This window comes from Molothrus ater, chromosome 20 (assembly GCF_012460135.2).
Source record: "Molothrus ater isolate BHLD 08-10-18 breed brown headed cowbird chromosome 20, BPBGC_Mater_1.1, whole genome shotgun sequence".
Taxonomy (NCBI): Eukaryota; Metazoa; Chordata; class Aves; order Passeriformes; family Icteridae; genus Molothrus; species Molothrus ater.
In genome coordinates this window covers 2,409,208-2,423,366 of record NC_050497.2, presented here as the reverse complement: position 1 = coordinate 2,423,366, position 14,159 = coordinate 2,409,208, and the positions used below count along the sequence as shown (strand labels likewise).

The 14,159-nt window shown below is 47.3% G+C and overlaps 1 protein-coding gene across 8 annotated transcripts in view; it reads right to left on the bottom strand.

Annotated features, from left to right (window-relative positions):
* Window positions 1-14,159, bottom strand: part of CACNA1B (calcium voltage-gated channel subunit alpha1 B) — a 330,224-nt gene that overhangs the window by 87,423 nt on the left and 228,642 nt on the right. For all 8 annotated transcript variants that reach the window (XM_054516966.1, XM_054516959.1, XM_054516961.1 and 5 more), the window contains one exon: window positions 13,372-13,478. In XM_054516966.1, the coding sequence (XP_054372941.1) occupies window positions 13,372-13,478 (107 nt within the window). The remainder of the gene's footprint in view (window positions 1-13,371; window positions 13,479-14,159) is intronic.

Here is a 14,159-nt window from a genome sequence, read left to right as displayed (position 1 = left end):
CTCCCAAAGAAAAACAGGGAGAAAATCATCAGGCAGCTCCCATGGACATGGACACAGCCTGTGCCTGCTGCCTGTGCTGAGCCCATCCCAGTGTTGGAAATGCAAGATGTGGCAGGGGCTGTGTGTTCTGTCCCCACCTGTCAGAGCTGGGGCAGTTCTCTGCTGTCCATGGGCAGTTTTTTCTTGATCTCTCCCCCAGCCAATCCTCCCTGCAGGAGATCTCTGCTGTCCATGGCCACTGAGTGTCCCTGCAGGGCTGATCCAATTCCAGCATCCCATGGGGAGATGCTGCGCCCAGGGCAGGAGCCAAGCATTCCTACCTGGATCCAATGTGAGCCTGGCACAGCACAGCAGCCTTTGCCCAGTGCATTGCCAGAGGAGCAGCTTCTGCTGCCCTGCATGGCCAGAGGGAGCCCAGGCCCATCTCCAGCAGCCCTGGAGCTGCAGAGGAAAACTCCCCCCTTGTGCAGGATCCCTGCTCCAGCAGAGCCACAGCTGGCACTGCAGGAGGGCTGAGCCCCCATGGGATGGGGCTGTGCCACCCCCTGACACACAGGGGGCAGTGACTGCTCTCACTCTGGCAGTAGATTTTTTGGGTTTTGGGTTTGTTTTGTTTTGCACTATTGCATTTGTGTTTTAATTTTCCTAGTAAAGAGCTGTTATTCCTACTCCCATATCTTTGCCTGAGAGCCTCTTAATTTCAAAATCATAATAATTCAGAGGGAGGGGGTTTACATTTTCCACTTCAAGAGAGGCTCCTGCCTTCCTTAGCAGACACCTGTCTGCTCAAACCAAGACACCAGCCAAGAAGGAAAGAAAATCCCCTCAATCAGGTTGGAGGTGGGGAGGAGGAAGATTGGGATTCAGGGCTGATCCTCAGCCCAGCTCTGACATGAGCTGTGCCACTGCAGGAGGAGTTTTGCACTTGCGTTTCAGTTCCACCAAGGACATAAATCAGCTTTTAAATGATCTCTGAGCTGTTCCCACTGCCCATCACCCAGGGCTAAGTGAGAGGTGCTGCCAGGGAAGTGCACTCCTGAGAACCTGCAGGAAGCAGGCAGTGCACACATCAACCCAGCTCAGATCCCTGGGTAAATCAGGCACTGACATTCCAAGCTGGAATTTCCCAGCACCTGGAAATGAGCTGCATCCTTAACACTGACACAAGTCCGGAGGCGAGTGCCAAAGCCTCCAGCACAAAGCCACCCGCTGGCTCTGGGCACCAACAGCTCCAGAGCAGGAGCTGCAGAGGCAATGCCTGCACAGCCATCCCTCTTTCCACAAGGAAAACACTCCAAAAATTGTTTTTAAAAGGCAAATCAGGATATTTACAAAGTGTGGTAAAAACCCAATCAGGAAAACGTAGCACCTGGGAGCTCAATTCCATCTCCAGAGTGTCACGGATGCATTTGATGAAAAATCCTTTCATTAGGATCTTTTCTCCTGAGAAGCTGAGAGGCCTCAGGAACAAAATGTAAACAATGATTATCTGCTGCTGTGGAATGCAACAGGTGCATCTGGGATTGGTCTCATGTGGTTGTTTCTAATTAATGGCCAATCACAGTCAGCTGGCTCGGACTCTCTGGTCAGTCACAAGATTTTATTATCATTCCTTTCTATTCCTTTCAAGCCTTCTGATGAAATCCTTTCTTCTATTCTTTTAGTATAGTTTTAATATATCATTTTCTTTTAATATAATATATATAATAAAATAATAAACCAGCCTTCTGAAACATGGAGTCAAGATTCTCATCCTGGGACCCCTGGGAACACCACCACACCAGAGCAGTGAGGAGCATCTCAAATCCTGTCATCCCAAACCCTGTCATCCCAAAAACACCACCCAGGAGCCAGAGCCAGGGCACAGGAGCTGCTGTGGCAATGGGGGCAGAGCACCTGAGCACATGGGCTCCGTGGGGACAGTGCTGGGAACTGCAGAGCCAGAGCACCATCAGGAAGTGGCAGCTGCTTGTCCAGCTGGATTTATCCAGCCCTGGCTCTCTCTGGGTCCCCACAGCCACTGAGCTCAGGATTTGTGGCAGCTCCTCCTCTCCTGGTGCTCCCTGGGCATGGGGACAACCTGGGAGCTGATTTATGGCACCCCTTAAGGCAAAAGCAGGGCTTCAGCCCAGCTGCCTGCCCAGGAGGAGATGCAGCAACAGGAGGGGTTTGGAGGAGATGGAAAAACATCAGTATGATGAATTGCACTGCTTCAAAAATGAATTCCTCTGCTTCCCCCTCATTTAGGGCAGTGAATTCTGCACAAATCAGGGCAGGCACAGCCCAGCTACAGCACAAGCAGGGCAGGGCTTGTCTGAAAGTGATCAAAAAGAGGATTCGTGATAACAAATATTTACTTCACAAAAAAAAAAAATCATCCACAAAAACCCATAAAATTCCACAAAAAAACATAAAGCCAACTGCTTATCTGAACCCTGCTCACTGCTGGCTGCTTAAAACGCTCCTGAAGCCATTAAGGAAATTGTCCTGTAAATCATAAATCACTCCTGCCTTGCCAACATCCTACAAACACTGCTGGTAATTCACTGCTTTACTCCCCATCCCTATTTTCAGGAATATCTGGAACTCTTTGAATGCTCTGCTCCATCCCCAGACCCTCCAGGCTGGGAATGTTGTAGATACCACTGCTGGTACCAGCTCCACTGGTTTTCCTTGGGTTAAGACACCAACAAACAACTCCTGCCTATGGCTGGAAAGAAAACCCTGCAATTCCTGGAGAATCCAATAAAATTCATATTAATGAATCAATGACTAATATTGGTATAAATAAAACCTGCAAGCACTGTGTGGTTTGTTTAAGAAAGGGAAGTGTATTTTTAGTCAGATTCTAATCTTAGGGTGCTCCTTAATGATTCAAGATTTTGTTCCCATAACCTTTGAAATCACTGCTGCACTTCATGGAAATCCTTAACATTTTGCTGCAGTAAATAATGAATGAAAGCAGCCTATGGAAAGATAATAATCAGTGTTAAAAATAACCACACATTACACACTGGCAGTGAAATTCTGTGTTTCAGATAAAAGGAAATTTGTTGTTAAAATACAACAAAACCTTTCCGCTCAAATCCTATTTTCTGTTCATGAACTCAGGGTTCATAAACTCCACATTTCCATTTTCCACTTGGAAAACACAATGGGATATTTCACTTTGGGGCTGGTGTGCACAAAGCCCAATGTTTTATCTCTCTGGAGGTTTTTGGGGAAATGTTCCTTAATAGTCACTGAGGGGAAAAAAGCACATTCAGCTCATCCATCTCTGCACCTTTCTGCCTGTCAAAACTCCCAGGAAATACACTGGAAGAAATGATGCAAAAGATGACTAAATCTCATTTATTCCCCTAATTTTCCCTGTGGGCTATCAGACCTGGGCACACCTACTTTGGGCCATCACAGAAGCTCAACCTTGGTCACAGCAGTTAAATTCCAGGGTCTCTGTTCTGGTGGGGAGTTAACAACAAACCCTGATGAAAAATGCCTCAAAATGTGGCCAGATCCTCCCTCCAAAAGGATTTTGGTACCTGCACTTTGATTTCATCCTTTTATAAAAGAAAATTCTGCCTCTGGAAATTTGGAAAAGAAGACAAAAATCTGGGTTTTTAAAGGCTAGTTGGGAAAACATTGACTGGGAGAAGTTTGGGGTAACTTCTGCTGGGGGAAACTGGAATTTTGGGTTGGAGGCAGCTCCCAGCACTTCCCTTTCTCCATCCTGGCCCCCCTCTAGGGTGGGAGGCACCCAAAGTGCAGCTGAGCCCTCTCTGCACCTTTCTGCCTGTTAAAACTCCCAGCAGCCAGGAAATACATTGGAAGAAGTGATCCAAAAGATGACTAAATCTAATTTATTTCCCTAATTTTCCCTGTGAACCATCAGACCTGGGCACAGACAGGTCACACCTACTTTGGGCAGTCACAAAAGCTCAGTCTTGGTCACAGAAGCTAAACTCAGATAAAGCATCAACATATTTTAAATCCCAACTTGTCCAAGACCCACCAGTGCACAAGGAGCCCCCAAACACCCAGGGAAATATCAGGGAGGAAAAGCTGCTGGAAAAGCTGCTGGAAAAGCTCCTTGGCTCCACAGTACCTTGGTGCCTGCTGTGGGGCCAGGACACAGCCCCAGGCTGGAATTGCACTTACTTGAGTCTCCAAAAGCATTAAAGAAGAAAGACAAGGTCACACAGTTAAAGGATAACCCAAAGGACACTCGTGGGGGTGGGACAGGAGCTGATGAGGAGTTTTTGGGTTAGTCAGCAGCAGTAATGATGTTTTTACCAACCTGTTGGTGTCAAAGCACACCCTGACCCACAGCACAGCCAGCAGGATTGGATTGGGAGGAAGCACATGGAGTGACAGAGAGTTTTCCACTGTGTTTGCTCAACTCCAGCTCCAGAGGAGTTGCCAAGAGCCTCATCAGGACAAAATCTGTCGCTTTAGGCTCCAGCTCGAGAAGGTCAGAGAGCAAAGACATAACCAGCTTTTCAAGAGTTTTCCAATTTAGTCTCACTTGGACCCCGTTTCCAGAATTCTTTTGAAGTCCTCCTCCAGTTTTCCCTCCAAGAGAGCTCTCCTGGTTCTCCCACAGAACCCGGAGTGCAAACACTGGTGGAACATCAAAGCCAACAGCCCAGCACAGAATAAACACAGAGAACAGAAAGAAATACAAGTGAGAACAAGACAAACCATCAAATGAGGGGAGACAGGAGAAGAGAGGAGAATAGTTCAGGAGAAATGATGGAAAGGAATTAAGGGAGAAAAATGGAGGAAGAGGGGGAAAAGTCACAGTCAATGTATGGAACACAAGAGTTGCTCACAAATCACAAGCATCAAATGACAATGACACCTTCCAGTCCTTTCCCTGGATGTTGGTCTGGAGGCTTTCCACAATGATGGGAATGATTTTTTGGGGAAAAAGAACACAGGGAGAGTGAAGGCACCAGGAGAAGGGGAAGGTTGACAGAGCTCTGAATGAGAAATCCACTTAGTGAATATCGTAACAGAGAGCAACTCACGGTGAATTTACGCTGGAGACTGACGAGCTGCGAGATACAGTACCTCGAGTTTGCTTTACAAAACTGCACATGCAAAAAAACAAAACAAACAAAGAAAACAAAAAGTGAGAAAAGAAAAAGCCAAAAAAACCAAAAAAACTAAACCAAAAAGAAAATCAAACCAAATGGGCAGAGAAACCATAAAAGACATCGGGAGGAGACTCGTACAGGCCGCGTCCTGTCGGGTGCAGACGGGGAGGAGACCGGGCAAGCTGCAGGATTGTGGAAACCATGGACACACCACCCTCTGGAGAACAGGGACACAACCAAAGAGTCCAAAAGGGAGCCAAAAGGAAGAGGTGACCCAGAGGCACAGGATCAGCGCGGGGCCCCCTGGTACTCACGCCGCCAACGTCCTGCAGGAGCCACCTTGGCCACCCTGGGGAGGCCTGGCTGCAGCCACGGGGGATTGTGCTGCAAATCCTCCTTTCCAAGAGGATTCCATTTGCTAATTCCTGCTCCTGGCACCAGGAGGAAGCTTTAGCACGGAGCAAGGGCTGGAGAGAGGACCCCAGGCTCCAAAATCCACCTGAGCTGGTGCCACACAACTTCTCCTCAGTCCCTGCCTCGGATGGGCTCTTTGGAGGCACCTACCTCTGTCCTCAGACAGGGACTGGGATGGGCCTGGCTCAGACTGCCCAAAACTGGGTCACTGGGCCTAAAAACCTCAGCTCTGCTGCAGCTCCAGTGGGGCAGGGCCCAGGGGTGAAAGGTGCTTCCTGCAGCTCAAGGAATTTTGTAGATTCTCCTCCATCTCCTCCACAGATTTATGTGGGGGAGTTCTAAATATGGAAATCACTGAACCACACAGAAAATGCAGGGAATCCACAGAAAACCAAGATTCTAAATATCCTGATTGATCCTGGCTTGAGGCATTAATTTTTTCCTAGCTCTAATGATTATTTTTATAAATCTACAGCATTCCAAAAACCCTCCCCAAGACTGAAAATAAAATCCCTTCACCTCCTGATTTGTCTTTTCAGTTGCAGCATTTTTCCTCCTGCTTCCACAAGCATTTAAATCTGTTAACAATCAATTCTAGCCAACCAGAAGGCCCAGTTAAAATCTAATATTCTCTGGGTATCATAGAAGTAGAGGTTTAAATATACATTTATTAAAATTAATGGATTGTTCTAAACAGAAATGTTGGCTCAGATACTGCATATAACACAAAATCCAGAGTTTCAGAAGCCTGGAGTGAATATAAGAAAAATTATGGAAGGCATCATAAAAGTTTTGCTTGAAGCAAACAATCTGCTGAGCAGCCAGGTGAAGTATTTTACCTAAACCCCAGGATTTCTGTATTTGTCTGGTGCCAAATCAAATGAAACAGGAGCAGAGGCAGAGTGGGGGTGGCAGGTCCTGCATGCTGGCCAAGGAAATTATAATTTCCAGGTTGTTCGATCTGGAGACCTTTTACTCTTTGGCAACAAAATCCTGCAGAGAACAAGCCCCTGAGTGCAGGGCATAACCAAGAAATTCCTTTGGGAAAACTTGGGATGGAGGAGAATGCTGCCCTGATTCACCTGGGACTCAGCACCGTGCAGTACGTGTGGAGATTTTGGGTCTAATAGTTGAAAATTGTGGAAAGCAGATGAACATCCCTCAGTGGGAGGCTGGGATGAACCTCTGTGTGTCTCCCTGCCTCGTTTGGTGCTGGGCAGGATGAAGGCCACGCTCTGTCCTTGTCACCTGTGCAGGGAATGTGACACAAGTCCTGCAGCGCTCCAGGCTCACTGCTCTGCTCCCGAGGCTCGATCTGCCTTTTTCCAACCATAAACTTGCCTGGAACTGTCGTGTGTGAAACCACAGAGCCAGCCCAGCTTCCTTTTCCAGGGTAAAATGACAGCAGGAGTTGATTTTCACCAGATGCTACTTACCAGGAAGGAGGGCCAGAGCCCAGAGAGTGGCTGTGGGTGACACCGACGGTGAGGACAGAGAGGAAAACCCACGGGAGGAATGAGAACCTCACACACTGACACACGCCAGGGGAGGAGCAGAGGGAAGGAATCACAACCAGCAAGAGGAAAAGAACACCTCTTCTAATTTACACCCCCCAGCAGAGCACAGGGCACGGGCTGGGTGTTCAGGCAGCTTCTTGCTGGGTCCTGTTGGGTCCCCACAGCCCAACAGAGATGTGGAAATCAGCCACGGCACTCCCAAGACAGAAGGGAAACATGGAACCTCCGAGATGGAAAACCTGGAGAAACAGAGCAGTTCCCCCCTCCCTGCATCCCCAGACCTGTACAAAAGGGCCACAAGGGTCAGGGTGAAGTGACTCAGGTGCCACCTCTGGTGGCTTTTCTGCCTTGCTCACACTGACAGGCACTGTAGCCCTGTGGGACTACAATTACAGCACCAGTTCTGTGAACAACACCAGTGGGACCAGCAGAAACCAGTCCTGGGGACAGAAGGAGATCCTTGGAGGCTGGGAAGTTGTCCTGGGAAGCACAGATAACTCTGGAACAGCAGTGGGCAATGTGACAAACTGTGCTTAGGTCTGGTGCCCACATCCAGGAGCTGTCTCTGCCACTGCCCACCACGTTTCATCCACCACCCATGTTCTCCTCCCACCCAAAACTCACCCCTCACACCTGTGATTAAATTATTCCCTTGGATCTGGCTACAACTCTAATCCATTACCTCATGGAATTAATAAAACCCCAAACCTCGTAAATCACAGAGTGCAAAAAGTTCCTCCAAGTGTTGCTGACCACCTGGCAGGCTCCTACAAATTTAGGGGTGATGAAAAATTGCTATTTTAAGGCTTTCCCCAAGCAAAGGTGAGGAGAGGGCACTGGCGAATGCTGTGGGTGCCAGGTGAGCCCCAGGTGTGCCCTGCCTAGGGCAGGGTGAGCTCGTGGCAGCCCCTTTTGTACGGGCCATTGGTGCAGCTCTGGCTGGGACAGGGAAGGCAGACGAGGAACTCAGACATGGGGAGTTCAGGCATCAGGCCAGGCAAAAGCAGGAAAAAAAACCCAACTTTGCTTTGGGGTCTTTGTGTGACCCACAGGGAGGAGCCTGAGGGCTCTTTCTTCCACTGGCAGTGGCACCAAAAAGTGCTTTGGACATCCAGTGCCTTGGAATTGTCCCCTTGTCCCCCTGTCCTCCAGTCTGGCTGCCAAGGAAGCTGCACCAATGGTTTGCCCTAAGGATCCCTGGCTCTGTGAAGTCCCTCAGGTGCAGAGGCTGAGCAGGGCAAACGACACAGAGGGGCTGAACAAACCCAGAACTCACCTCCAGAAACAACAAAGCAAGGAAAATGCTACATGGAAAACAAACAAACAAAAAATAATCACAAAAAAAGAAGAGTGAAACAATGGGCTCGAATCAAACACACCTCCTGTGTTCAGCCAAACATTGCAAACAGTGACAGAACCAACACACCACCCTTGCTTTTCATCCTAAATAAATCCTGCAGGCTAGAGTTCACCAGGTGAAAAATCAACTGTGGTCAGCCAAATCTGCTCTCTGGTGGAGCAGAGAAATGCTGGGGGCTGCACAAAGCATCAGCTCCACACCAGCCTCACTTTTCATCCAGAGAAACCACAAAATAAATCCTTCAGGGTAGAGTTCACCAGGTGAAAAAGGAGCTGTGGCCAGACAAATCTGCTCAGGTGAATCCCTTTGGTGGAGCAGAGAAATGCTGGGGGCTGCATGAAGCAGCAGCTCCACACCAGCCTCACTTTTTCATCCTAAATAAAGCCTTCAGACTAGAGTCCACCAAATGAAAAAGGAATTGTGGCCAGCCAAATCTGCTCAGGGGAATCCCTTTGGTGGAGCAGAGAAGTGCTGGGGGCTGGATGAAGCAGCAGCTCCACACCAGCCTCACTTTTCATCCAGAGAAACCACAAAATGAATCCTGCAGGACAGAGTTCATCAGGTGAAAAAGGAACTGTGGCCAGACAAATCTGCCCAGGTGAATCCCTTTGGTGGAGGAGGACTGTCACTGTTAGATTTTCTGGAAAAATCTCTTTGCCCAGGATTTTGCTCCTGGGAAGCTGAGAAGCCTCAGAGAAAAAAGAAACCAATAATTATCTGATTTGCTTCTCCTGTGTTTTGCTGCTTTGGAATGTGTTTGGACATTGTTTACCAACTGGTCATTGTTTCATTGGTTTCATGTGAATTGTTTTTACTTAATGACCAATCACAGTCAGGCTGTGTTGGGACTCTGGAGAGAGTCAGGAGTTTTTCATTATTATCTTTTAATCTTCTGTCTGTATCCTTTCTCTATTCTTTAGTATAGTTTACTATAGTATTCTTTAATATAATAAATAATTTAATATAATAATAAATTAGCCTTCTGAGAACATGGAGTCAGATTCATCATTTCCTCCCAACGACAGGGGACCCTGAAAATACCACAGATCATCCCAACCCTCTGAGCCACCATGATAGTATAGGGATAAAATAATAAATTAGCCTTCTAAGAACATGGAGTCAGATTGATCTTTCCTTGCCTTTGTCAGGGTGCCCTGAATACAAGAGAGGACATTTGTGGGAGCTCCAAAGCAATGCAGGATGTTGTGAGGCAGATGATGAACGATCCCTCCCCAGCACTGCAATGATCAGCCTGTTATTAAAGGAGATCCCTGGTGTCCATCAATCACAAAGCAATTCCCAGCTCCCACAGCATCCAGCTCCAGGTGGGAAGGTGAAGGTGCCTCTTCAGAGCCTGGAGAACACCGGATAACAACCAGTTCCTGATGCTTAGGAAATGATGTTCAGTGACCAACACAATAAATGGAGCTCAGAGGGGAGGAGGGAGACAAGGGGACAATTCCAAGGTACTGATGTGCAAATTTGATGGAGCTTGCTTAGGAGGGGAGGCTGGGGGCAGGTGATTAAATGATTCCCTTGGATCTGGCTGCAACTGTAATCCATTACCTCATGGAATTAAAAAAAACCCAATCCTTGTAAGTCACAGAGTACAAAAATTCTTCTTCAGGCACAGCTGACCCTGTACTGGCAGGGGAAAAATGCCAGAGGTGGAGGATGCAACCCCGTGGGAAGGGCTGGAAGGAGCTTTAGGGGAGCCACAGTCAGTGCTGGGAGCAGGACTGGCAAGGGCAGGGAGGAAAACAGCACCTGAGCCCTGAGACAGCACAGCCAACGTGAGTCCTGAGCAGGCTCAGCCCAGGGACAGCTTTGTCACCTCTGTGGGGACACTGGGAACGTGAACATCGTGATCAAGAAAATCCAAGTCATGGTGTTCTCTGCCACCACCTGTTTGGACTGATGCAGGCAGGGAAAATATAAAATATCAATGTTTTCAGAACATCCATCCATGCCATCGATGCCTGCTGTTACAGAAATCCATTTCCACAGGTTGGGAAAATAATGTTAAACTAGAAAACTAAAAAAAAAATATTCCTTAGGGGAAAGTACAAATATAAATTGATTGGGTAGAGCCACCTTTGCAGGAGCTCAATCCCAGTTTTCCCAGGCCTTGCTCACTGAATCCTACAGGGATTGGATTCTTTGTACCCAAGTTTTGGGTTCTGGTGATCTTTCCATTTCCCAAAAATCCCATTTTTAAGAACACCCAGCACTTCTGGCATGTCCAGCTCTGGATCTGATCTGCCAGGGCTTGCCATGGGCACAACATCTGCTCCACCCTCAGAGCACCGTGGGGAATAAGAGCAGGAGAAATGAAGTGTTGGGGTGGATTTGGGTGCCAGAAGGTCCCTAAATCAGCCCTACAGTGCTGGAGAGAAGGATCCAAGGGATGGTGGCCACAAACCACCTCCTATCCAAGATTCAGGGCTGCAAAGCACCCCCTGCAAGATTTGGAGGCTGCAGACCACCCCCTAGCCAGGACTTAGGCACAGCAAAGCACCCCCTATCCAAGATTTAGGGGCTGCAAAGCACCCCTGTCCAAGATTTAGGGAATACAAACCACACCCTGCAAGATTTAGGGGCTGCAAAGCACCTCCCTATACAATATTTAGGGGCTGCAAACCGCCCTCTATCCAAGACTTATGGGCTGCAAACCACTCCCTGCAATATTTAGGGACTGCAAACCACACCCTATACAAGATTTAGGGGCTGCAAACCATCCCCTATACAAGATTTAGGGGCTGCAAACCACTCCCTGCAATATTTAGGGGCAGCAAAGCACCCCCTGTCCAAGATTTAGGGACTACAAACCACCCCCTTATACAATATTTAGGGACTGCAAACCATCCCCCTGTACAATATTTAGGGACTGCAAACCATCCCCCTGTACAATATTTAGGGGCTGCAAAGCAAGATTTAGGGGCTGCAAAGCAAGATTTAGGGGCTGCAAAGCATCCCCTGCAATATTTAGGGCTGCAAACCACCCCTTATACAATATTTAGGGGCTTGCAACTTGCAGAGCACCCCCTGCAAGATTTAGGGGCTGCCAAGCCCCTCTGGAGCTCCCTGAGGATGGACATTCCACCCCTCTATGGGTTCATCACTTGAGAGCTGGATGTGACCCTTGTGGATCTCTCCAAACTCAGAATATTCTGGGATTTATGTATAAAATTGCCTTGAGTTGGATTTATTAAATCTCATGGGTCACAAGCCACCAATCCATCCAGCCCCTCTTCCCAAAATCTGATTCCTCCCTTGCCTGCTCCTCCAGGGCCTCATCTCTTTGGGAATCAACCCCTGGACCTAAATGTTGCTTTTTTCCCCCAAAGCAGAGCTCTGTGAGTGGCTGTGGAGCAGGGTAAGGAGATGTCACAGGGTGTCACAAGGTCAGGAGATGTGCAAACCATCCCTTCCACTGTGCTCCTGTGAATTTTCACACACTTGGGGCAGGGCAGACTCAATTTGAGGCAAAATGAGCAAAAATCCACAATTTTGTCCTCACTTTGAATTGTTGTCACAAAAATCTCCTCGTGCTTTTGAAAACCTGGTGAAAAATCATGGGAAAAGGTGATTTTAAGCAATTTCAACCCATGGAAGTGAGTTGGTTTTTTTCTCCTAATTTCTAAGAAATCTTCCCATGCAAAACACTGAAGCAAATAAGCACCATCATCATCTTGCATTTTCAAATACCAGAACCAAGAAATTCATCAAAGAGCAGGAGCAATTATCCTCATTTGACTTCTTTTCAAGGCTGGCCAGAAAATAATTGTAAGGAAAAAATGGTATTTAAAACTATCAAACAGCCAGAGCATAAATAGGAACTGATTACTGCAGTAATGACAAAATAAAATGGTAAGAAGAATAAAATAGGCAAATTAATAATATTCCTTTCCTTCACATGTAATAAACTGGCTCCACTTGGCCTTTTGTCTTTGCTAAAGTGGATTAAAGTCTCAGTAAAAAGAGATTTCCACCAAAGGAATCCGGCTGCAGTTCAGGTTTTTTCCAGTAAATTGAGCAGGAAATTTCTTTTTTTTTTTTGTGCTTGAGCTTCTCCAGCCTTGGAGGTCCCCTCTGTAAAAGGGGTCTGGAAAACATCAGCAGCTCCCAGTAAAATGCAGGACCAAACTTTTTGGTGTTGCTGCTGAAATTCCAGAAGAGTTCAAGGAACCTTTTCAGCAAATCCTCGTGAGGAATCCCAGAACAGAGTCACGGAATGGTTTGGGTTGGAAGGACCTTAAATCCCATCCCAGCCTCTGCAGGGAACCCTCCACCACCCCAGGCTGCTCCGAGTCCATCCAACACTTGGATATTTCCAGGGATGTCTCAAACACAGGAACCTGGACCTCAAATATTCCCACCTACACCTCATTTCTGCACCTCCAGGAGCCAGGAAAAGTTGGGCCCAAGGCAAAGCTCTCCTCAAAGGGTGTTGGTATCACAGAGCCTGTGCTTGTCCTCATCCAGGCATCTGGGAATCCCAAATGGATGTTCCTGCCTCCAAACCAGAGCATTTTATTCCACCCAGCTCTTTCAAACAGCAAGGAAATGGAATTCAAGTTCATTTTTCAGCTATTTAAGAGAATGCCTTTGCACTTCAACTCTCAAGATTATTAAAAAAAAATTGATTTCTGTGCACACACACAGAAATAACTCATTAAAAATCATTAAACTCATCTCCTCATTAAAAATCCAAAGTGGGATGTTAACACTTCACCTGGTGAAATCTACCTTAAAAAAACCAAAACTCCTCCTAAAACACAATTATTCAAAGCTGAGGCCTTACAAAGAGCACCAAACTGAAAGAAATCCTTCATTAAACTCCTAATTAAGTGCTCAGCACTGAAGTATTGGGCCAGAGGTGGTGCAGGAGGGCTCCCAGACCATGGGATGCTCCAGCTGGACGGACAGACAGACAGTGAAATGCAAAAGGGAAATGCTCTCCCAAGGAATCAAAGGTGCTTACGCAGCTATGGAGATGTTGGCTGCTGACATGGGGCTCACTTCTGCCACCTCCTTGGCCTTCTGCAGGGCCAGCTTCTGGTTGGTGGCTTCCTCCATCTCCTCCTCGTCCTGGGGCACAAAAACAAGAGAAAACAGGGAATAAATCATGGAATAACAACAAGCAGAGCTCCTCTGGAGTGTGGTGCTGCCACTGGTGGGCTGCAAGGACTCCCTGTTCAAGGACTCCCTATTTAATTTAGGGCTGCAAGGACACAGGGATTTCAATTTAGGGCTGCAAGGACACAGGGATTTCAATTTAGGGCAGCAAGGACACAGGAATTTCAATTTAGGGCTGCAAGGACACAGGAATTTCAATTTAGGGCTGCAAGGAATTTCAATTTAGGGCTGCAAGGACACAGGGATTTCAATTTAGGGCTGCAAGGACACAGGGATTTCAATTTAGGGCTGCAAGGACACAGGAATTTCAATTTAGGGCTTCTAAAACACAGGGATTTCAATTTAGGGCTTCTAAAACACAGGAATTTCAATTTAGGGCTGCAAGGACACAGGGATTTCAATTTAGGGCAGCGAGGACACAGGAATTTCAATTTAGGGCTGCAAGGACACAGGGATTTCAATTTAGGGCTTCTAAAACACAGGAATTTCAATTTAGGGCTGCAAGGAATTTCAATTTAGGGCTGCAAGGACACAGGGATTTCAATTTAGGGCTTCTAAAACACAGGAATTTCAATTTAGGGCTGCAAGGAATTTCAATTTAGGGCTGCAAGGACACAGGGATTTCAATTTAGG